This window comes from Vipera berus (genome assembly GCF_964194415.1).
Source record: "Vipera berus genome assembly, chromosome: 5".
Taxonomy (NCBI): Eukaryota; Metazoa; Chordata; class Lepidosauria; order Squamata; family Viperidae; genus Vipera; species Vipera berus.
In genome coordinates this window covers 33939982-33963267 of record NC_138207.1, presented here as the reverse complement: position 1 = coordinate 33963267, position 23286 = coordinate 33939982, and the positions used below count along the sequence as shown (strand labels likewise).

General features: G+C 38.7%; 1 protein-coding gene across 1 annotated transcript in view; it reads right to left on the bottom strand.

Annotated features, from left to right (window-relative positions):
* EPHA4 (EPH receptor A4) overlaps window positions 1–23286 on the bottom strand; it is a gene marked incomplete at its 5' end in the record, with an annotated part of 180299 nt that overhangs the window by 105194 nt on the left and 51819 nt on the right. The window contains one exon of the mRNA XM_081328820.1: window positions 11804–11959. Coding sequence (XP_081184946.1) covers window positions 11804–11959 — 156 coding nt within the window. The remainder of the gene's footprint in view (window positions 1–11803; window positions 11960–23286) is intronic.

The window sequence follows — 23286 nt, the reverse complement described above, 5'->3', positions numbered from 1 at the left end:
TATAATTTGTTTGTATTATATAGTTCACTGTAAAAGAAAAATCCTGAAGAAACCTTAAAGAGAAATCAATGATTTCTACAGTAAACCCAGCTTTCACTAACATAGTTATTCACTAAATTTGATAGGACTACATTTTATAGAACCCCTCTTTTATTAAGATTTAAACCTTGCTAATAACAGCCATGAGGAATCAAAGTTGATCTAAAACCTCAGCTATAGAATAGCCAGTAACTTTTGATAAAAAAAAACTGAGACACATTATAAATTTTCTCAGGTAGAAAAGATGAAGGACTGGTTATCCTGAAACAGACATGACAATGCAAAGCTACCGTATTTTCCGGCGCATAAGATGACTTTTTAACCCATGAAAATCACCTCAAAAGTTGGGGGGTCGTCTTATACGCCCAGTCGTCTTATACGCCAGAAAAAAATCAGCGATCGGGCGGGAGCCGGCAGGACTGCCCTGCGCACGCGCGCGCTCCCCAGCTGTTAAGGAGCACTCCTTAGCAGCCGGGGAGTGCGCGCGTGTGCAGGACTGTCCTGCCGGCTCCCGCTCGACGCTCTTCCCTCTTCAGGCAGCATCCCCGAGGACTCCTTAGGAGCCGGGGAGCGAGCGAGCGGGAGAGCCAGCCAGCCAGCGAGCGCGCAGGCAGGCGGGCGAGCAGCACCTGCTTTCGCGCCGTGCCGGAATTTCTCCCGCGCTTGCGCGCCGGCCTCCCAGATGCCCCTCGCGCAAGCTCCGGATGCTGTCGCGCGCCGCCCGCCGAAAGGGAAATAGCGCGAAATAGCGCGGCTTCGTCTCTTTCGCGCTGTCTTGCGAGCGGGAGAGCCAGCCAGCCAGCGAGTGCGCAGGCAAGCGGGCGAGCAGCACCTGCTTTCGCGCCGTGCCGGAATTTCTCCCGTGCTCGCGCGCCGGCCTCCCAGATACCCCTCGTGCAAGCTCTGGATGCTGCCGCGCGCCGCGCGCCGAAAGGGAAATAGCGCGAAATAGCGCGGCTTCGTCTCTCGCGCTGTCTTGCGGGCGCCGGCGCCGCCGCCCCTCAACGTGCGTCCCCCTCCTCCGCAAGAGGGTGTCATTTGTCGTGAAAAAAAAATTGGAAGGGGAGAAAGCTCCCGATGTACGTGTGGGCTATAGGTAACCCAACCCTAGACCGTGGCAGCAGACGGCGTTGGGATAGGGGAGGCGAGGTGCGCGTTCTTCCTTCCCTCTGAAGAGGCAGCCCCGGCAGTTCTTCTTCCACCAGGCTTACTCCGTTTGCTGAATCTTTGTAGTTACTTAAGTAAGTGCTAGGCATTTTTAATAGGTCGCATCCTTTCTTTTCTCCACGTATTGGCACCTCGCCTTTCTACGCTCTTACCTCTCTGGCGCTGTGTTTGAATACACCTACATGCTGCACGCACCAGTAACTTTAACAAGCCAAGATGACGTCAAAATGATTGTACCACTGATACGACAAAATCATTTTTTTTATTTTTTTTATTTAAAAAGTTTTATAATACATTTTGACTTTAATCCCCCCTCCCCCACCCCCACCCAACCCTCCCTATCCCTCTCCCCCATTCCCTCCTCCCCCCCGACTTCCCAGAGCTAAATACAGGGTATAAAATCAAAAAACAAACATAAGCACCCCTATGTTATCAGCAATAAACTATTAATTCTCCCTCTAGCTCATATAAAATGAATACAAACAATATTAATATTACAAATAAAGTAAAAAAGAAAAAGAGGAAAACAGAAAAAGAGCTTTACACAGAATAGATTTTCTTAATCCCAGTCCTTATTCATATTAATTTCAAAAAAAAAAAAAAACTTTCACCTACTATTTACATTCTCCAACCTTTCTCTAATTTCTAAACAAATTCTCAGTTACGCGCCAAAAGCGCCTATCTCTATTAACCTAATAATCTCCAACCAAACTAAACCATGATCAAGAATAATTCTTGCATGTATCACGCCAAATGTCTCGCAGTTCCAAATCATCCTTGAATTCAAATAAAAAGAGTAAAAAAAAAGGTTTAAACAGTCTGTAAGACAACTTGTTGTTAATTAAGAGCTTGGATACCCATTCTTAGTTCAACACATACTTTTAGTCCATAACCCTAATATACTTTTCTAACAAGCAAATAACATCAATCTTAAATTGTGTTAAATATTAAAAAAAACCTTCTTTCTCCTCTATGATAAATTTAATCCATTGACATTCTAATTTAAAAATTTAATCACCAATCTTAACGCCCCAAAGCTTTTGGAGCACGTCTGTCATGACCCCCAAAACCTCTTTGGACCGCGCCCCTCCCACAGCTTCACTGTAAGTACACTCTGGAGATTCCATAACTTTCTGCTGGTCTTGCTCTTGCTCTCGTCTCGCTCTTCTTAGGGCGGCACGCGTCATCCTCTGGCCTCCTGCAACATCCGATGAAACTGTATCTTGTTCCCCTCCAACACCATTGTCCTCTATCTGTCTATCTGCAACATCTTGAAGCTTTCCCTCGCTGTATCCCTTTACAGCTTCCAAAAATGATAGGGGGGTTGCTTTTAACACATTGCTATAAAAATCACGTGCCTGGGCCACAGTAACCAAACGATGTCTTTTACCTTCATGCGTCACCACCAGTCCAACTGGAATCTCCCATCTGAACTTAATATCACATTTCTTAAGTTCCTGTACAAGAAATGCAAAATCTTTCCTTCTCCTTAAAATCTTCGGAGGAATCTCTTTTAAAACCAAAACTTCTTGCTCAGCCACTACCAATTTAGTATCATAAGCAGCTTGAATGACTTCATCTCTAATTACTCTCTTTGTAAAATAGACCACCACATCTCTGGGTAACTTCCTCTGTCTTGCAATCCATGAATTTACACGAAAAATTTTGTCCATATTTCCCTCAATTTCAGATGCTGGCTGGCCCAATACCCCTTCCAGAGCCTCAGAAATCAGCTGCTTTAAATCTTCTTTACAATTCTCCTTTAAACCCCTGATTCTAATAGCATACTGCATCTGATGATACTGAACAAGGCTCAATTCTCCGTCCATTTTATCCCTTATATTTTCATTTTCTAATACCTTTGCTTCTAATATAGAATTCTTTTGACTGAGATCCTTCACTTTTACATCCAGCTGTTGCACACATTCAGCTACAGATTCAATCATAGACAACATGTCCACCCTCATTGCTCTAAACCTCTCTTCCATCTTCTTCTCCAATTTCTCCATTTTCTCCTCCATTTTCTCCTCCAGCTTTTTCAACTTTTCATCCATCATATCAGACATCAATTGTGAATGCTTTCCAAGAGCATCTTGTAAATCCTTAAGCTTCAATGCCGGAGGAGGTGCAGGAGGAAGCAAAGCTTGCAATGAGGTCTGTTGCACCAGGGAAGACCCCACACTCCGAAGAGCTTTAGAAGTTTTAGCCGCCATCTTCCCCCACTTTCACTTATTGCGCACTTTCACTTTAAAGCTATAAAATCCATTGAGCTAGAGAGTAAAGATAAGAGTCCACATCACCTTGACCTCCTGTACCGCTCTGCCTGCATCTTAACAATCAAAAGTATTTCCTTTTGGCAGGGGTGGTTGCTAACGCCTGGCTCTGCTCCATAAACCCCGGAGCAGGGGCGCTGCGCAGCTCGGAGCAACCCAGGCTTCGGGGGGGCTCAATCCTTCAGCCGCCCAAATTCTCAGCTCAGGCGGCCCCGGAGAGCTCAACCCCTACCTGGGGCCTCACCCCCTCCTCTTCTCCTGAGGAGGGGGCTTCAAATCCATCTAAACAGCTGATCGACACTGTTTACGATGGAAAAACACAGCTGCGGGGCGGGCAGCCCGAAAACGGCTGTCTTCGGCGTCGCGTCGCCACCGGAAGTCCCCTGATACGACAAAATCATTGTACCATTGATATGAGGGTTTGGTCATTAGCATTCCTCCACATGCCTCCCTTTCCCTGACCCGTGAATCCTTTGCAAACACACATGATAACCATCAAAATCCCTTTTCAGGGCAAACCATATTATGAATTCTCTTTTCCCCCCCCCAGCATTTTCTTACATGAGAGATTATAAATTAGTCCTAAGGAGTGCTCGTTAACAGCTGGGGAGCGCGCGCGTGCGCAGGACTGCCCTGCTGGCTCCCGCCAGATGCTCTTCCCTCTTGAGGCAGCATCGCTCCCCGGCTCCTAAGGAGTCCTCGGGGATGCTGCCTCAAGAGGGAAGAGCGTCGGGCGGGAGCCGGCAGGACAGTCCTGCACACGTGCACACTCCCCAGCTGCTAAGGAGTGCTCCTTAACAGCTGGGAAGCGCGTGCGTGCGCAGGACTGCCCTGCCGGCTCCCGCCAGACGCCAGCCTGCCCTGCTTCCTCCACAGTGAGAGGGGAGGGTGTGCCTTCCCGGGCTCGCTGGTTTTCCGGCGTATAAGACGAAAAATCTTGAAAATCATCTCAAAAGTTGGGGGGTCGTCTTATACGCCCAGTCGTCTTATACGCCGGAAAATACGGTATATACAGATTTTCAGTAAACAAGAAGCTTCCAAAGAAAAATATAGCAACAAATTGTGTAGCAATAGGATACATTGGTTTGGAAGAAAGAATTCCAATTCCATTCTGTTGTCCTTTTTTTATAAATCAAGATAGGAATCAGGGTAGAAGGCAGAAACATTCTAATTAAACATTATCACATGTTACATTTAAGAAAGCACTAATGTAATTGTGAAAGCAACTACTAAAATGTTTGCCAGCCAGATTACTATGTGTCACATAGATAAACAAATCACAGCCAATCAGACTATAAAAAATGTACATTTGATTAATTTTTAAAAATCTGCTCAATTAACCAAATTAAGTAGCATCAAATAATGATTCTACATTCTTAAATCATTATATGTCCAACATTATTTTAACCAAATAACTATCAGGAAGTCTAAAGGTTTGCTCAAACATCGTAGTTAACTATTACTGCTAAACTATTTTTTTTCCAAAAATGACAGTGACAGTCAACAACACTATCAACCATAATGTGAAAAATTCAAATAGTTGTTCCGTTCTTTAGAACCGTGAAGCTATACAATAAGGCTACCATTTCAATTTTAGAAAACTGAAATTGAAACAGAAATGAAAGCAAGAGATTAATTTTTAAAAGTCAGTTTTTAAAAAAAATTATTTAAAGATAGCTGTAGCTTGGCAGAAAACAAGGCAATTTTTAAATATGATCCCTATTAGCAGTTTTATTAAAACTAATACCTGCAAACTGAAAAATTCCAGGCAACATAAGATGGTGGCAGAAAGAAAAAGAAATGTTTTTAATACTTCTTAGTGGGGTATTAAAAGCAAAGAAAATGAGTTGTGGAAGTTACTCAGACAAAGTAGAAAAATGCAATAATGAAGTGAAAGAGGCTATGCATAAGAGAAAAAATGTATATTAGAAAATGATTGGTACAAAAGATGAAATGAGACACTTTGTGGAAGAAAAAGTTCTTTATAAACTTAAGCAGTTAAGTATAAGTGATAAAGAAACAGCAAGAAATTGGGGGAGCATTAAAAATGTAGCATTTTAATGGAAACAAAAGTTGTTTTGAAAGTGAATTAAGAAAGTTAAATAAGCAGCTTCCAGCAGAGTGAACTGAAGTAAAAATAACAATAATAATTTTAAAAATCGAGTTTGGTGAAAACTAAAAGGCAAAATAAACCCTATGAATGTTAGTGTAAAGAACAAAAGCTTGATAAAAATTGAAAAAAAATGCTGTTACTTTCTCTAAATAGAGGAAAAGGTAAAACTAAATGCACAAACTACAGGAGGTAGAAAGGTGTTTGGCAAAATTCTGATTAATGTGTATGAGAAGTAGCAATAAGCAGGGTTTGAAAAATAAGTGTGTATTTATACTGAGCAGGGAGGTGTGTTGAATAGTTTCTGCTCTTTAGCAGATTACTTAGAAATATATAAATATGAAAAAGTTTGTTGTATGTTTCTTCATTTGGGGAAAGTATATGATAAGGCATGAAATGCGGTAATTTGAGCAATTATGGGATTTAAGGTTGATTGCTGAATGTAATAGAGGAATATATAATTGAAATAAAGAATTCATAAGAATAGATAAATGCTTAGTGAATGGTTCAGAATTGAGCAGTGAGTAAGACAGAATGATGATGTCCATTCACTGCTTACTGAGTTTACAGATAAATACATAAGGAGTCTTCATGGTGACATTAAAGATATCTTGGTTGGGTAGTTTGTTTGTATACAGATAATGTTTTCATTGGCTGAAAATGGAATGGCTTGCAGGAAAAATAGAACATACAACACAACAAGCATGCATGCATGAGAAAATTAATGTATCAAAAACCAAGGTAGTTGAGTTTATATACATACATACATACATACATACATACATACATACATACATACATATATATATATATATATATATATATATATATATATATACATACATACATATATACAGTACATACATACATACATATATATGGGGAAAAAGTAGAGCAAGTACCTTTTTATAATAGTTACTAAAAATAATGAGTGGAGAAATTGTAAGATGTGTAATAGGGGGTATAAAGGCAATTAGTAGCATGTGATCTCTTGTGAAGAATGAATACTGAAGAAATGAAAATGGTCCTCTGTCAGAACATGTTTCTGCTCACTTTGTTATATGGTTGTGAGTTCAGTATGTAATTTTAAAAAAGTTGAATGCAGTGAGAATGGGGCACTTAAGAAGCAGATAGTAAAACAAAAAGAGATAGAATGAAAAATAAAAGGGCCCCGAATGAATGTAGTTTGGATACAAAAATTTAAAAAGTATATTAATTTGAGAGTGGTCTTATATAGAGCAGAGAAGCAGAAACCAAATGTATGAAGGAAAAATAAATGATCAAAGAGGAAGAAGAAAACTGAGAAATATTTGTTAGATGGAATTTATGGGATTCTGAAAGAGAAGAAATAAGTTTAAAGTTGAGAAGACACTACAATAAATAGATGTAATCAGTGGTTGGATTCAACTATGCGAACAACCAGTTCTCTATGTGGATGCCACTTGCAGACGTCCATTCTGGGCCTGGGCAACAAAAAATTAGCTGCCGATTCTGCTAAACTGGTGCACACTGGCTGAATCCCACCACTGAATGTAATGGAAGCAATTATGTACTGCAAAGATAGAATGACATGGAGAAGATATAACTGATGTTTATTTAAATTAGATTTTACTGTTCTTTTGCTTATATTCTATCTTTGTCCTGTGCCTTAAAGCATATACTGTATTTAACTTCCTTATTACTATTTCTTACTTTTTTTCAGCATTCTACAAAGTGTTGATTACTCCAATAGGTAAACATGACAGATCTGTCTTCCTGTATATAGTAACTACAGAGGGTATAAGGTGAGTCAGTTTCTTCTCTTCTGGAGGCCTCACTTGCTTCCCAAGGAATATTGAGAAATGTACCTATCCTAATGCTGGAGACAGGGGTTAGTCACAATAGAAAAACATTTTGAAGCAATTATTCTATTTATTATTTTATTTATTAATTCGGTTTATATACCGCCCTACTCCCAAAGGACTCAGGGCGGTTTACAAGGCAAAATTTAAAAACAAAACAATATAAAATTAAAATAAAATTAAATTAAGTCTAGCGCAAAAAATTAAATTATTTGACTTGTAACTTTTACATTTACAAATTTACATTTCCCTACTCTATCCTCCACAGCAACAAGGCGTATGAAAGGTGTATAGAGCTAAAAATACCTCAATGTAAGGCATGGTTAGTAATAGATAAAAACACAAAAACAAAAACAAAAAAAGAAGCTTAGCTGCTCAGGATTGAATTAAGCAGCATAAACCTGTTTGGTTGTCCCTTGAGCTCTTCTTAGAGAATGTTCAGGATATTCAGAGTTAAATAGAATCTAAGAATATGGATGAATACAGCTAATACAGTTTAATTTGTTCTAATTAAACATCAATCTCGCTTTGACCTTTGTACTGATCTCAGTACTAAGAAGTACCTCATCCAATTTCCATTTTGGGAAGCAACAGATTAATTAAATTGACTGTTTTATGAAAGAAGCTACTGAATTTTCCCATACAAACACATGAGCTGAATTTTTTTATACAGAACTGCAGCATCAGTGCTCTTGCTCATAAATTGAGTAGTCCAAGGACAATGAAATCATTGCCCTTGTGACATGAGCATGCTCCAAGTTCCACTTCTCTGCTCTTGCTTGCTACTAGCATTCTTGACAAATTAAGATGTAATCTTCTATCTTGCAACTCAGCATGTATCCTCAAAGTTTGCTCTACTCCCTGAGATTTTAAAGGCAGAAAGGCAATCAGGCAGACATGCGTATGTGTATCTGGTTTAATTCATTCTAGTACAAATACTGAACTTGGTGTGAACAGACCTTTTATGGCTGTGAAGAAAGAAAGAAGGGGAACAGCATACGTTAGGAATGGGAACTTCTGTTACTCTAGATCAGGGGTCGGCAACCTGAAAAAGCAAAAGAGCCACTGGGAACCGGTTCCATCACACATAAAAAAAAGTGGGAGCTGCATGCGTGCGTCCATGCATGCGCATGCGCAAAGAACATTTTGCGCATGCGCAAAATGTTTTTTTTCCTGCGCGTGCGCGGACGCATGCGCGCGATTGCCATTTTTTATGTGTGACGGAAACAATTGCGCGGTGGCGACGGCCCGTTTGCAGAGCCAACATTAATCTGGCACCCAGTCAAACGGTCACCTCCTTATTGTGATGCCATCTTTCAACCACCCGCATAAAATTTTCTGGCAAAGCTTCCGTAATCTTAGAAATACAGGGAGAAAGAAAAGCAACACAGAGCGTGAGCCTTTTGTTTTTTGTTTACGAGAAAAGATCCTGTTGTTAAACTGCTCTTTTCCTCACGACATAAAAGCCCAAACCTTACAAACTGGCAGCCCTCCTCCATTGCATTAGCTCTCCACACAGCCTAGTATTTTGCTGATTAATTTAAAAAGTCCCGGAGAGTTCCGAGGAACTTGCTCCCCAACTTCGACGTTTTCCCATTTCGACAAAATGGCAGAACCCCACCCCCTTCTTGGTGCCATTCGATGCTTTAATAACGAGAAAGGCAGAAATTTAGCACGATCAGCCCTCAGGCAGCACTGGCTGCCCCAGTATTTCTGCCTCCCATGCAGCAGAAAGAACACAAGGGGCGAGACTGGGTGGAGGGGGGTGGCAGAGATATGACAAATCCCTGAAAGAAGCCCGATTCCCTTTTCCTTACCCGCTGCGATCGTGATCGCGGCCTCGATCACCGAAGCCTCGCATTCTCCCAAGCAGAAAAAGGGGACCTCTGTGCACGACTATGTGAAGGGTAGCGCTGAGAGGCCCAACCGCACCTACTCTGAACTTTCCTGCTGCTTTGTGGCTATAAAAAGAACTCCTGGGACTTAATTTTCCCAGCTAAACAGCCGACGGGCTTGGTTTTTCTGGAGCCTCTGAGAGCCGAGTCGTGTCAGGAACTGCTTGGCGCTCGTTAAAAAGCAAACCAGCCTTTCTTCTCCGGCCTCTTAAACGCGATGAAATACGGAAGTGCAAGTCCATAGCATTTCCGTTGGCATCGCTTAGTTCAGCGCCACATTTTGAGTGGAAAAATTGCCCAGTTTCCTTAGAAACTGGCAAGTTATGTGTGCTCTGCAATATGTAGAGTTTAGTAACGGGCCGCGGCAACTTTCCAAAGGGCGGCATTGCCGCCCATTCGGAGAGGTGTGCGCACAGCTCTCCAAAGGTTTGGAGAGCTGCGCGCGCACCTCCGCCCGTTCGGAGAGGTGCGCACGCACCTCCACCCGAACGGGCGGCGGCCCCACCCATTTACAGAAATGCTGCTGCAGCCTGTTTGCAGAGCTACCGCCTTCGGAGGAAGGCGGCAGCTCTGCAAACGGGCCGCAGCAGCTTTCCCAACAAGCGGCGCCACTGCCCGTTTGGGCGGAGGTGCGCGCGCACCTCTCTGAATGGGCGGTGCCACTCTCCATTTGGAGCCGCGAGTTGCCGACCTGTGCTCTAGATATTACTGAAGATTTTTTTTTTCAGAGACTTAGGTAAGATAACGTGATAGGAGTATCAAAAAACTATAGTTCAGCCATTTCTAGAGAGCTAATTTCTTTGCAATGATCTAGAGAGAAAAGGAGCTTTATATACAGGAGCACCTATTAACCTTTTCAACAAAAATTACTATTCTGGGAAATATTTATGGTTCTACAGCTCTTGATACACAAAGCTTATTTATTTGTTCATTTAGCATTTTTGAAGTGGTTCAAAACATGGTAGATAGCCTTGCATTCTTCTGTGCCAAATACAAGGTACAGCTTATGACATATAAAACTCGATATGGATTAGGGTCTTCCTAGTTGAAAAAGCTTTCATTAGTAACTACCTGTGACCTACAAATAGTAAATAAGGACTTTTTATTTTTACCACCAATGAAATATATCAATTTTCTGAAGCCCGTGACCAGAAGAAAGCAACAGTGGTATATGTATCTTACAATGTTGTCATTGAGAGGATGACTCAATCCAATCACAGCATCATAAAATTCTGCCACTACATACTTGTATCCATATGTCTCATACAACTATGTAATTTGCATCATTTGCATATGATTGTCATACACTTGTCATTATCTGTTACCTTATCTCTCCTGTGACACCATAAATTATCAAGACACTAAACCACATTTAGTACTTAAGTCATCTTTTTATAGCCCTTATAACACCTTAAAATTATAATTGTTAAAAACTGATGGTACAGTTCTTGGTGATTTTGAAATGGAAATAGATGAAAATTATAGTCTAACCACTAGAATCCAAGGGATTTTGCAAACTGCATAATATGATTCCTGATACAGTGTGGGGGAAAACGTTTAACGGGACTACTCACAAAGACTTTATTTGCTTATTAAAAACATTTATTTTTCACTAACCTGAGTTTTAGCCAGCTCATAGCAAATAATAATTACCTTTTTATTCTACAAAAAGGTTAACAATAATGAGCTGCATTTCCTGTTACCCCTAAAATATTTTTGGTTCATGGCACATTCAAACGTTGCCACCAAATTTTAATTCTGACTATGCCAAGAAATTAATGTGATTAAATATAAAAATAATTAATCTATTTGCTGTATTAATTTATTCTATTGGTTCAGTCTCTTACTTCTAGCTTCACCTGTTTGGGGAGTATAGTCTTTGGGATATAATTAATATAGTTCTTGTTCAGGTACCCCTGCCCTACAGGCAGCAACTTTACTATGTAAAAGTAACTGAGTGAATCAGCTCTTATGTTAAAACAGTGTGTTAACTTTACCCATTAGACAGATTAAGCAGCCAGACACAAAATGAATTTAGAACTACTACAAATCAACTTTTACACAATTGTTTTTTTTCAAGTATTTCCCCCCCCCACTATCACTATTTTCTGTTTCAAGTAAGATCTGCAAGCCTACAATTGCTCCTCATTATGCAACCTTGAGGCACTTGTACAGTACAGGTACCTGAGTTGTAAAAAAAAGGTGGAGGGAAATGCTGGAGCTCCTGTTCTTACTGTTGACCTACATATTGTAACTTAATTGCAAACTTCATTTTCTGATGTGTGCCAGGAGAGAGAACCTGGTGCTGACATGCTGTGTTGACTTGTTTAAAAGGGAATTGTTACTGAATGTTCCTGTCACCAACAAGACATCGTTCATAGGAAGATGTTCATCTCCGGGGAGTGTTCTGTGTATAAATTATTGAAACAGCAGAAAAAGAAAGAGAGGAAAATTAATAAATGAAGGCATCTGACTTACGAGTACAGGGCATGGAAGCAGCATCGTTTTCTGCTCGGAAAAAGCCTGGATCACAGGTGCAAGAAGTGGAACCTTCCCAGATGGAAAAACTGTGAGGTGGGCACTTGGCACAGGCAACATCTGTTGAGAAGGCTTTGTGGTATCCAATCTTGCATGCTTAGAGAGGTGAAAGGGAAAAAAAAAGATTAGTTGGATAATAAATTGTTCTTTCATTTATTCATATGAGGATCCACAGACATTTTCAAAAGGAAATGAATAATTACCATTCAACCAGCCAAGTAATGAACTAGTTATCATGTTCTTGACTGCAAGCTGCTCAACTGGGAGATACAATTTTAAATCCAATGAAAGCCTTTTGAACAAGCATGCTTAGAATTAGACCTATAATCCTATATGTGTAGAAATCTGGTTGGGTGAAAAAATTTCATTTTGTTCTTTTCATAGAATGAAGATACTTTAAGAAAATGTTTTTGAACAGTGGCCCACAAACGTTTATTTAAAAACAATTATTTTTATTTTTTATTTTAATTCCATTTATATCCCGCCCTTCTCCGAAGACTCAGGGCGGCTTACAAGCTTAGCAGTAGCCTTCATTCTATGTATATGCCTGCTTATTAGGGCTTTCACACAAACCCCAAGCGGCATTATTACAAAGTCAGCTTAATTGCCCCCAACAATCTGGGTCCTCATTTTACCTACCTCGGAAGGATGGAAGGCTGAGTCAACCTTGAGCCTGGTGGGACTCGAACCTGCACTAATTGTAGGCAGCTGGTGTTACTTAAGGAGGCATTAGCCCACTGCTCCACCAAGGCTCTTATAGGCAGAAATTAAAAATAAAAAAAATATTCAACACTAAAAGCCACTGAAAACAGAAAAAGCTATCTATGAGGCTTTTATAAATGGCAATGCTCAAAAGAAGAGTAGATGTTTGCCAATATTTATAGCTCACTTTAGTGTTTTTAACTTTACCATCTGGTCCAGGTATCAATGACCTTTTTCAATCGAAAAGGTCGAATTTGGACTAGATATGATAGGCATGACCAGGAAATGGCTGTCATGGAAGAGGTGTCATGCACAAAACAATGAGTAAGCCAGTCATACACACCCTTTTAATATAAAGTGAGAAGCCTCCCAAGATGGAGCCTTAGTGAGCTCAAGGTATTCCTGAAAATCAGCATGAAGCTAAGAAGCTAGTGCTTTGTTCTGTAACATGCCAATTTCCCATTATTTCCAGTCTTTCTTAAAAAATCGAATCATCAGCCACCTAGACTCATTATATGGGATAGATAGCCATATAAGTCATATATAATAATATATGTCAGACCTCAAGGGAGAGATCTGGAATCACACCAATGCCATAACACACCAATGTTGCCTCCCCTAACTTAATTTGTCTTCAATCAATTTTATTCTTGTGCTTCTATAACAATCAATATATACTTTCATTTTTTCTTCCTAGCGGTTTCTCATTTTGTCATATCTTTTCTTGATTGTTTTACATTAAGTAAGTTTCACTACCAAGGGGAACTTTAAATTCTTCTCTTCAACTTGATTAAGAAAGCCATTTATAGAATGTCTTTAAAGAGTCTAACTTTACAAAGTTTGGTGCAACATCCATAAAAATTAATACATTGTATTTGCTTACTATGATGTTCATTTGACTAAAGTAACATAAAACAGACAACTCTAGATACTTAAGATTTTTGCTTGCTTTAATTATTACATAATTAAATGGTGTTCAAGTTGCAAGGTGAATTTTGGCTATGTTTTCAATGGTCATAGGGCGTTTTATTTTATATACCAAGAAGAGATATCTTTGCTAAAAACTAAAAATCATTACCGTATTTTCCGGCATATAAGACAACTGGGCGTATAAGACGACCCCCGACTTTTGAGAAGATTTTCAAGATTTTTCATCTTATACGCCGGAAAATACTTACATGCCAGTTGCCAAGTGTCCGACACAAGCCCGATTCAAAACCCTCTGATGCAGATGGTGCAAAGCCCTGCCGGTTCCCACCCGACGCCAGACGGCTCCACCGGTGCCGCCTCAAGAGGGGAGTGAGGCGCCTGCCACGGCTCCCCGAGCACTCCTTAGCAGCCGGGGAGCGCGCGTGTGCGCAGGACTGCCCTGCCGGCTCCCGCCCAAAGCCAGATGGCTCCGCCGGTGCCGCCTCGAGAGGGAAGGGCGTGAGGCGCCTGCCACAGCTCCCCAAGGACTCCTTAGCAGCTGGGGAGCATGCGCATGCGCAGGACTGCCATGCCGGCTCCCACCTGACACCAGCCTGCCCTGCTTCCTCCACAGTGAGAGGGGAGGGCGTGCCTTCCCGGGCTCGTCGACTTGCAGCCACGCCGGAGCCAAAAGGGGCTTTTCCTTCCACCCACCCTTTGGAATAAACACAAGAGCTCCTGGGGTCTGGCGTTTGCAAGGGGGAGGGGAAGGGGCTTAGAGGCTCTTGGGGGTGGGAAGGGAGAGTCACATTGGAGGGGGGACTGGACTAAGGAGGCTTGAAGTTGCTTTGCAAGAACGGGGGCGCTCGATTGATTTATGTACTATTTTCCGGCATATAAGACGACTGGGCGTATAAGATGACCCCCCAACTTTTGAGAAGATTTTCATGGGTTAAAAAGTCATCTTATACGCTGGAAAATATGGTAGACTGAAACACATATATTAACAAAAAAAATTGAAGGTTAATGTATGAGACCACAGACATTTTTGTTAAGACAGTGGACCAAATTATGGAAAAATTGCACAGTATTTTGTTCTTATATGTGATAATGGCAGCAAGATTTCTATGTGCCCAACAATGGAAGTATTTGACAATACCTACAATGGAAGACTGCTTGTCATTTCTGATGGAGCTGGCAGAAATGGCAATATTAACTGTTCTGATTATACAAAAGACATTGGCAAAATTTAATATCAATTGGAAGCCTCTTCTGGACTTTTTGCAGAAAAGAAATGAAGTTATGACATATGGATTTCGGTATTAAAATATTTGTAGTTTATTCAAAATAGATGTGACATTGTAATTGTAGAGCAAGAGTTGAATTCAAGTTTTATTTATAACTGCTCTAAAGAAGTTGAAAGTTATAATTTGTGTGCATTTTTGTTTCTGTTTTATATTTTATTGCAGCTCTATCTGCCATTTCTCTATATATTCTGACTTCATTCTCTTGATTATTAGTTTTCTGTTAATTTTTAATTTTTAAAACTTAAAGTTATTTTTTAAAAAAAGTAATGCTGGATTTTCACTAGCTGTTAATGTTCGCAAAAACTAGTATTATCAGCATCCCATTTCGTATCCAATTGCACAGAAAAACATAAAATGTCTTCTGTTGAACAAGAATTGTTTTCAATAGGGGCAACTAAATGTCTCTGAGACATGCACATATAAGGAAAAAGAAAGTTATATCCAGAGTCAAAATAGTTCATATTCTGGACATAACCTATAGAAAACATAAGACATAGTCTAGAAAACATAAGATGTAAATGTGATAGATTAAACATTGTGAGATTAAATAGAAAATGTTATCCATCATGAAATTCTATTTCAAAACAAATCCACCTGACCACATCCAATGACTACAGTATTTTTATGTGCCTAATGACTCTCTTGGAAAATAAAATTTATTGCTGTAAATAGTATAGTATATTCCATCTCTATATCTTGAGCACATTATAATATTATATATATTTTACTGAACTGTTTCTTTCAAAAGTTTTAAATAGAGCATCTGTGGTTTCTATCTCTTTTTTTGTACAGAAATATGTAACTGAAATGACTGCATATATTAAAATTCTAGTACTTACATATTCAGACCAAAAATGTATTTTCTACATTTGAACATTGTGGTTTTGAAGTCTGCAGCATGACATTTCCATATAGGCAGTTTGATACTCAATTTAAAAAAAAATAATGACAGAAACCAAATAAGAATCTAGAAGGGAAGTAATTTGAGGATGGAAACACTAGAAATCTGAGCCCTCTTTACTAACTTCTTGCTCAAAACATCTTCCTTGCACTTAATATGCTTGAAAAGATCTGAACAAAAATGGTGCAAGGAATGTATCCATTTTCACATAGGGACTGAAATGTGCTTTTTTCTGCTTCTCTCATACTATAATACATGCAGATCGTGTTAATCAAAAAAAGAAAAATGGAACAAAGCCATTTTTCAACAAAATGTACATTTTACCAAACATAGGTTTTTCATGCACATTATAGACTAATTTAAGCAGAAACACATTCAAGCTCATCTGTGACAAGAGCCCTTAAGTCACTTTGGAGCTTTGCCTGCTGTATTTCAGTCCAAGTGTTTTGAAAGGGCTGGGTCCAGCATTATTCTTTTCTGGCTCAAGAGAACTCACATACCTATTTTCTTTGGAAAGCATTTTGCTTTTTCTTCTATATTAATCCCAGTTCATTAATTTTTTAGCACCCAAAAACCTCTACGAAACACACTCTCCCTCCTTCCCTCCCTCCCTCCGTCTCTTTCTCTTTCTCCCTCTGACTCTCATGCAGCAGTTTTATTTTAACTGTGGAAAATCACAAAACCAAATGCACAATATCTTCATTTTCTTTATTCATGAATCCCATTTCTTGGCATCTTACTCTATTTGCTAATCCACTACATTAATTCAACATTTCTTTATATCTTAACAGACTTCTATGCCACAATTTAATCTTATTCTTTGAAAGGTCCCCCTCCTTCTCTTTTTCTACATAGAAAAACAGCTAAGGTCTTTCAAATGAAACAAACATAAGTTATTATACAGTATTTTTGCATGTTAACAAAGTGATAAAAAAGCAAAGCTGCATAGATCCCAATTTCCCGAAATCTTTATTGAACATTCAAGACATTTTTTTTTCTTTTCTTTTTCTTGTGAGGATTTTCTGGAGAAGACAGTGCGTGAATGGCATCCTTCCATGGCTTACAGAAAGATGTATTCTTATACAGATTGCAAAAGATGCCATTGTAAAAAGATTAGGTCACATGAGCAATGCAAACTTTGAATTCGATTCCCTTAGCTTTGCCTTAATTAGTTCTTTCTGTTTGAAAGACACAGAGAGTGAACGGGGCCAAGGGGGAACAATTTTTTTATTCAGATCACACACTGACATGACAAGGTTATTGTGGAAATATACCGGTAATTGTCTTCAGGATTTCATAATGGAAGCACTAAATCAAAGAAAAACAAAACCCTAACACCTGTGCAGACTCCCTGATCTCTTCCAGCATATAATTTTATTACACAGAGATCTTTTTTCCAATAAAACAATTAATGCACTTTATTCTAGGCTACACTGTAGGCAGGTTGTTGGAATTTTGTTTCCTCTCAGGGCAGTCACATCAACACAATGACTTCAGTTTCAAATACAGTTATAGACAGATTGATGCTGTGTGACAATATGCGTCTCTTGAGCCAATGTAGTATATGGGAAGCATAAAAGAATATACTTTCCCAGTGACTCTAAGAAAGTAAGCGAAGGCATTTGAACAATAGACACTGGGATATATCATCACATGGAGATTAAACAGTCATTAAAAACAATAGTACACAATTAAAGCAAAGTAACCAAAAAACAAATGTTACAGTGAATTTGTAGCTGGAGAAGGCTAGCATTAAAAATATGTCTTTTTAAAAGAGATCTCAAATACACCAGTATTTAAAAGATGATTGGAACTGATATATTATAAAGAAAGATGTATTTACATGAAGATATGGAGAGTTACTATACATATTTTGGGTAAGCTCTGTTTCATAAACATGACATGAAAGCTACTTTGTCTCCCAAAGGTTTAAATGTCTATATCTTTGTTTTGAAAATGCCATGCACATAACTGCATAACTGCCAGAAATAATATAGCATGTGCAAATGAGAAAAAAGTATCAAGTAACCTACTTGCTCTCAATTGTCTGAAGACAAAAATGACAATATATTATTATTATCCTTTCAAAGACCAAAACTTCTTTGGCACTGTGTTGCTGAATTTTAGTTTGATGATTTTTTTAACAATATCAATAGTACCTGTTTTTTCCTCTCTCTTTTTACAGATTCTCAAATTATAACAAACTCACATCTGCCACCCCTAACCAAAGAGCTTCTTCTTACTTCAGTGGAGGGTTCTGGTGTTGTTGTTGTGTGTGTGTTTTCTTTGTTTTTTTCTTTGTTTTGTTTTGGGGGTTGTGTGTGTGTGTGTGTGTTGTCTCTCAACAGATTTATTTAGGTGTTAATTATACAACTCAATTATTTGTTTTCCTGCACCATGACCTCCCTCAGTAAATATATAGCAATTTTGGATCCAAAAACCCATCAGGGTTTTTTTTTGACAAGCTATCTCAGGCCAGGCTCTTTTGACCCAAAAGTCACTAACTTCTTTCTCAAACAAAATTATAGGATTTTCTTTCACTACCCCTTCATCTCATCTTGAATTCTGTATCTTATTTCCTAGTTCACTGGTAGCATATATATAATTTGGGGGAATATTTTAACATATTCTATATACTCCTAAAACATGATCTTTAACAGGGCAAAATGATGCATCACAGGGAAACAGTTTTTGAACCAAGGGTCCTCACATGGGCTATCTTACCAAATGTGTCCAAATGCAGGACCCATGACTCCTGAGGGAATGACATTTGAAAACATTGTGGCTGCTTCAGTGCCACTGGTTCCTGCTGTGCTTCTGCAGCAGTTGCATGATATTAATTTTCAACATTCCCTGATAGCTTTCCAGCCAATATCCCAATCCTTCAGTCCCACCCTCCCACCCACCCCCGCCCATCAGCAGCTACTTATCTGGAGAAAGGGAAGGGAAAGGAAGGAGGGAGGAACATGGAAGAAACTTTCACACATCTTTCCTGACCCATGCCATTCCCCCCCACACAATTTGTGCTGCCCCCCCCATGCACCTTAACTGATCCACACAGTATCTCTCATGTATCATTCCCAACCAATGCTACCTGTGTACCTTCTGAAACTTTTGTGGCATCTCTGTCACATACACACAACTCTTCCCAACCCACATAGCACCTCTCATATGCATTCACATATCATTCCAGAATCACAACCTTGCATGCCCTTTCTGTCCATCCCGGACCCAGCAGTGGCCACTTTCCTGCCTGCTAGCTTTCCCACTGTCTTTTTCCCTGCAAGCTTCAAGGAAGGAAGGAAGGAAGGAAGGAAGGAAGGAAGGAAGGAAGGAAGGAAGGAAGGAAGGAAGGAAGGAAGGAAGGAAGGAAGGAAGGAAGGAAGGAAGGTTTCTGATACTCTGACAGGTTCCCATAATGAAATTCAATGGGAATCAGAAGTTGTTCCTGCTTGCACTGTTTTTTTTAACCTATCAGTGGTCATTCTGTTTTTCTTTTATGTATGGAAATATCTCTGAAACTATGACACAATAGTTTAGTGAATTAATAAGAGTACCTTAGAGTCCCAATAAATTAAAAGGTATTTGATAACATCAAGAAGTATTTTACTATTAAATCTATATACTGTATAGAGAAAAAAACAATTTCTACATAATTCTAGTAATTCTTCTGATTTGCTAAGGAAATTTGATTTTTATATATAAAAACCCAAATTCTTTATTAGCAATTTGAATAATTTACACAAATAATGAACTGTCATAAGTTGTGACTATAGCCTGCGGATAGCCTTGGGCTAGGCTGAAACAGGAAAGAAGATTTAACTAGCAAGGTATTCAAAAAAGACTTGACAAATACTTAACATATATATATGCATTATGATGTCACATACAAACAATACCCATTCATGTTCTACATTTTCCTCTCCTACTTCTTCATTGCAATTTTTAAGTAAAATTTGCCCACTATATTCTAAAGAGGCAGAAGGCAAGCAAATAATTTCACAAAACCAGGGAATGAGTTTTGGTAGCACACTATTGCTGAGGCATAAGATTATATGACTTAGTTGGGTTTAGTCTCAAACTGGATGACCTAGGATCACCTTCAATTTAAATCCTGGGATTTCTTACATGATTCAGCCATGCCAGTACAACCAGTTCCATTTGATCTATGAAAGGTGGCACCTTTTTTAATAGTCAGAAATGTTTTCTTTTCTTTCATTTCTCATGACACTATGGAATATTTCTTTTGTTCTCATGGTTTCCGCTTTTAAATCATCCATCAGTCACAAGAGGTAGTTCAGATTCTGTTGAAACATGCCATGATTGAACTTAGGAGTGTGCTATGTGATTTCAGGGGGGGAAAAGGACTCCCAAATCTATGTTAAGACTGCAGAAATCAAGTGACACAATCACTCCCGGCAGAAGTAAAGCTCCATTTCTGACATTGGGACAGCATGGCCCACAAATTCAATGTGACTACTGAAAGCCTTTCAAACTGTGCACCCATTCTTCTGCCTGCTACTAATGAATATCTTCTTAGGCTCTGGCCACCATTGCCACTTGCAATGGCATTGCTCTTACCATAATCATGTTGTGTTATATGTAGTTGCCATGCTTTACATATGGTATTAAGTAGAGGAGGCCTGGAATAGGGAGTTCTTATTCCTTTTTCAGTAATGATTGTATTTTTTGTTTCTCCCTTCAGTAGCAGTAAATTCTACAGAGATCCTCTACCTTGCCTCTTTCTGTTTCACCCATATTTTAAGGAAGAAGAAACAAAGAGAAACTGTAGTAGCAGAACAAGCATGGATCTGCACTTTTCACAAAAATGAAAGCGGCACAAGTATAAGGATCAGAACATTTATGAGAAGACTGCTATGAATCAACACTAAAGGAGTAGTCAGTGGAAGTCACACATACCACAAAACTGCTCAACAATATGTTCCATAACGAAGAGGAGAAAAGTAAGATTTTGCATATGTAATATTAAAGGACGCTAAAAATTATGATCATTGTACTTTAGTTCTACTTCAAATGCACTGACCTTCTACTATTGCTCCAACTTATACTTTTTTTTTCATCCAACTGAGTAACATTTAATACTGGTGTCAGCAGCAAGTGCTGCTGAGCGAAGAATAATATCTGTACTAGCTTTCTTATTTCAGACTGCTCAAGCTGCTGCTATGCTTATTATAGGCTTCATCTGACTTGGGAAATTTAATTGCTTTTGCAGAAAGCTGTTAAGATTCAGGAAATGATTCAGCTAGCAAATTTCAGAAAGCTAACCATTAAAAAAAATCTCAGGGCATCATTTCTCACTTTATTCAAGCAACTAGGGGCGATCTATGATGACATTGTTAAATTGGCACTTTTAAAAACTAGATCAGTGAAGCTTTTCCAGTGACATAGAAAAAGAAAGCCAGAGTTTATGTTTGATAAATATTATACCGAGTGGTGAGCTGGAACAGGTCATTATGTATACAGGAAGATTTTCCTTATCTTTTACATAAAACACAAATATGTATAAATGCTTCAATGGTAATTTAAAAATATAAGAACAATTTTGGGAGTGATTAGAACATCCAGTTGATCAGGAATGTCAATATGGTTGGCCTAACTGAATAAAATAAGCTCAATTTCTTTTATACATGAGTAATATTAAAGACACTTATAAAGGGCGGGGTGCAGTGGTTGGATTCAGCCAGTTCACATCACTTGGGCAGAACTGGTAGCTAATATTTTGTTGCCCAGGCCCAGTATGAACTTCAGTAAGTAGCATCCACACAGAGAACCAGTTGTTCACATATTTGAATCCCACCACTGGGTGGGTTGTCAATTGTATGCTTGTGATGGTCACCTTTGGTGCTCACCTCTGAGAGATGACTAGAGCAGAGAAGTAACAATATAGGAAATAATTAAATTAAATAATTAAATGATAAGGAAGCTACAAATCAGGATCTCCCAGTGACCCCATTCTGTTGGTATTTTCAAAAGTTAAATGTGTAAAATATGTTCTATGGTGAATAACACGTTCAATATTGTCAATATTGAAAATTTTTGCAAAACACATTTTCAACATTTGCAATTAAAAAAAGTTGGTAAATCCACCTTAGTTGTTATACAGTACATAATTTTTTTCTGAATTTATGAACCTCTGAATACAGAGATATATGTAACTATCCTTAAAAACATTGCCTAATATATTTTCTAACATATGTATGCTAAGCATATGTGATATATTATCAGCATACATCAGTCCATTGCAGAATGACAGCTTCTTCATTTATGGACTTTAATGAAGCAGGCTGATCCAATACAAATTGATAATATACTGTATGGAGGGTTTGGGATTTTTTTTAAATTTTTCAGTTAGGCCTGAAAAAGAGCAATTGGGAAATCAGTCACTATGGTGAATTCTGTGCCCAAGTGAGTACTAAAAACTGAGTCTCTCTAATCCTAGTCTAGCACCATAATCATAATCCCTCACTAGCTTTCTATCAGTGGTATATACATACTCACAGAATATTATGCATATTTTCAAACATTTTGTTCCATTTAGCTCTACATTTTCAAAATATATGTTTTATATGCATTCTGAAAATAATACAGATATTTTAATGAACTTTACTCAGGTCGCTGATCCAAACTTTTTAAAATTTTTGCTTTGATTTGTTCTCTCTGAAATGTGCAGGGGAACTTCTTTTCCATCCTTAACATCACCTGCTAGCTCTGGAATACTCTTCCTAGGAACATTTATCTGGCACCATCATTACTAACTTTTAAGTGCAAGCAACCTTTAAGTACTATTCAGGTTTCCTAATATTTTTTAATTATATTTAGTCAAGGAGTATTCTGGAATTTTTGTCATTGTTTAATTCGGGGGGGGGGAAGAGATTTATTGATATTATTAGTTGGTGAGCTTTTAAACTGTGTAACTAATATAAAACCTTTTGAAGACAGTTTAAAGTAAGAGAAATGGATAAATAAAACTTTCTCCTATCTTTGTTTCCCTTTCTAAATTGCATCCTCTAGTCCCTTATAATTGTTTCCATGATTCATATTTCCCAGGGATTTTCAACTGAATTAGAGTTCAAACTACAAGACTGCAACAGGGGGAAAAGGAATGGCAATTTGGAGCAAATTTTCGATTATTATTTTAAACTAATTGCTATCAAAGCATTGACACATACATTGTTCCAATGGTAGCACAAATAGATGTCACCAAGCATATATAAATGAAGTTAAGAACATATAGGTTCTGTTTCTGTTTCTAGATACATTCATAGTGGGAAGTATAAAAATGAGCAGAGGTCCATCAGCCAATGCCAATAACATCAGAATTTAGTGGGGATTAGAAGCTAGCCAATTGGGCAGACTTTACAATCTCTTTTTCTTAAGATTACTAATTGTCTTGAATCCTTACATAAACAAATCCTAATCCTTGCTTGTAAGCTTCCTTGCTCAAATCAGTGAGAGGGTAAAGCAGGGAGGAAGCATTAAAAGCCACTGCAGATCAAGGAGCACAGGAAAATGTTTTATATCAAGGCAGACCATTGGTCCAAACTGAGGCTCAGTTATGTTGGCAGTGACTCAAAAGATTTCAG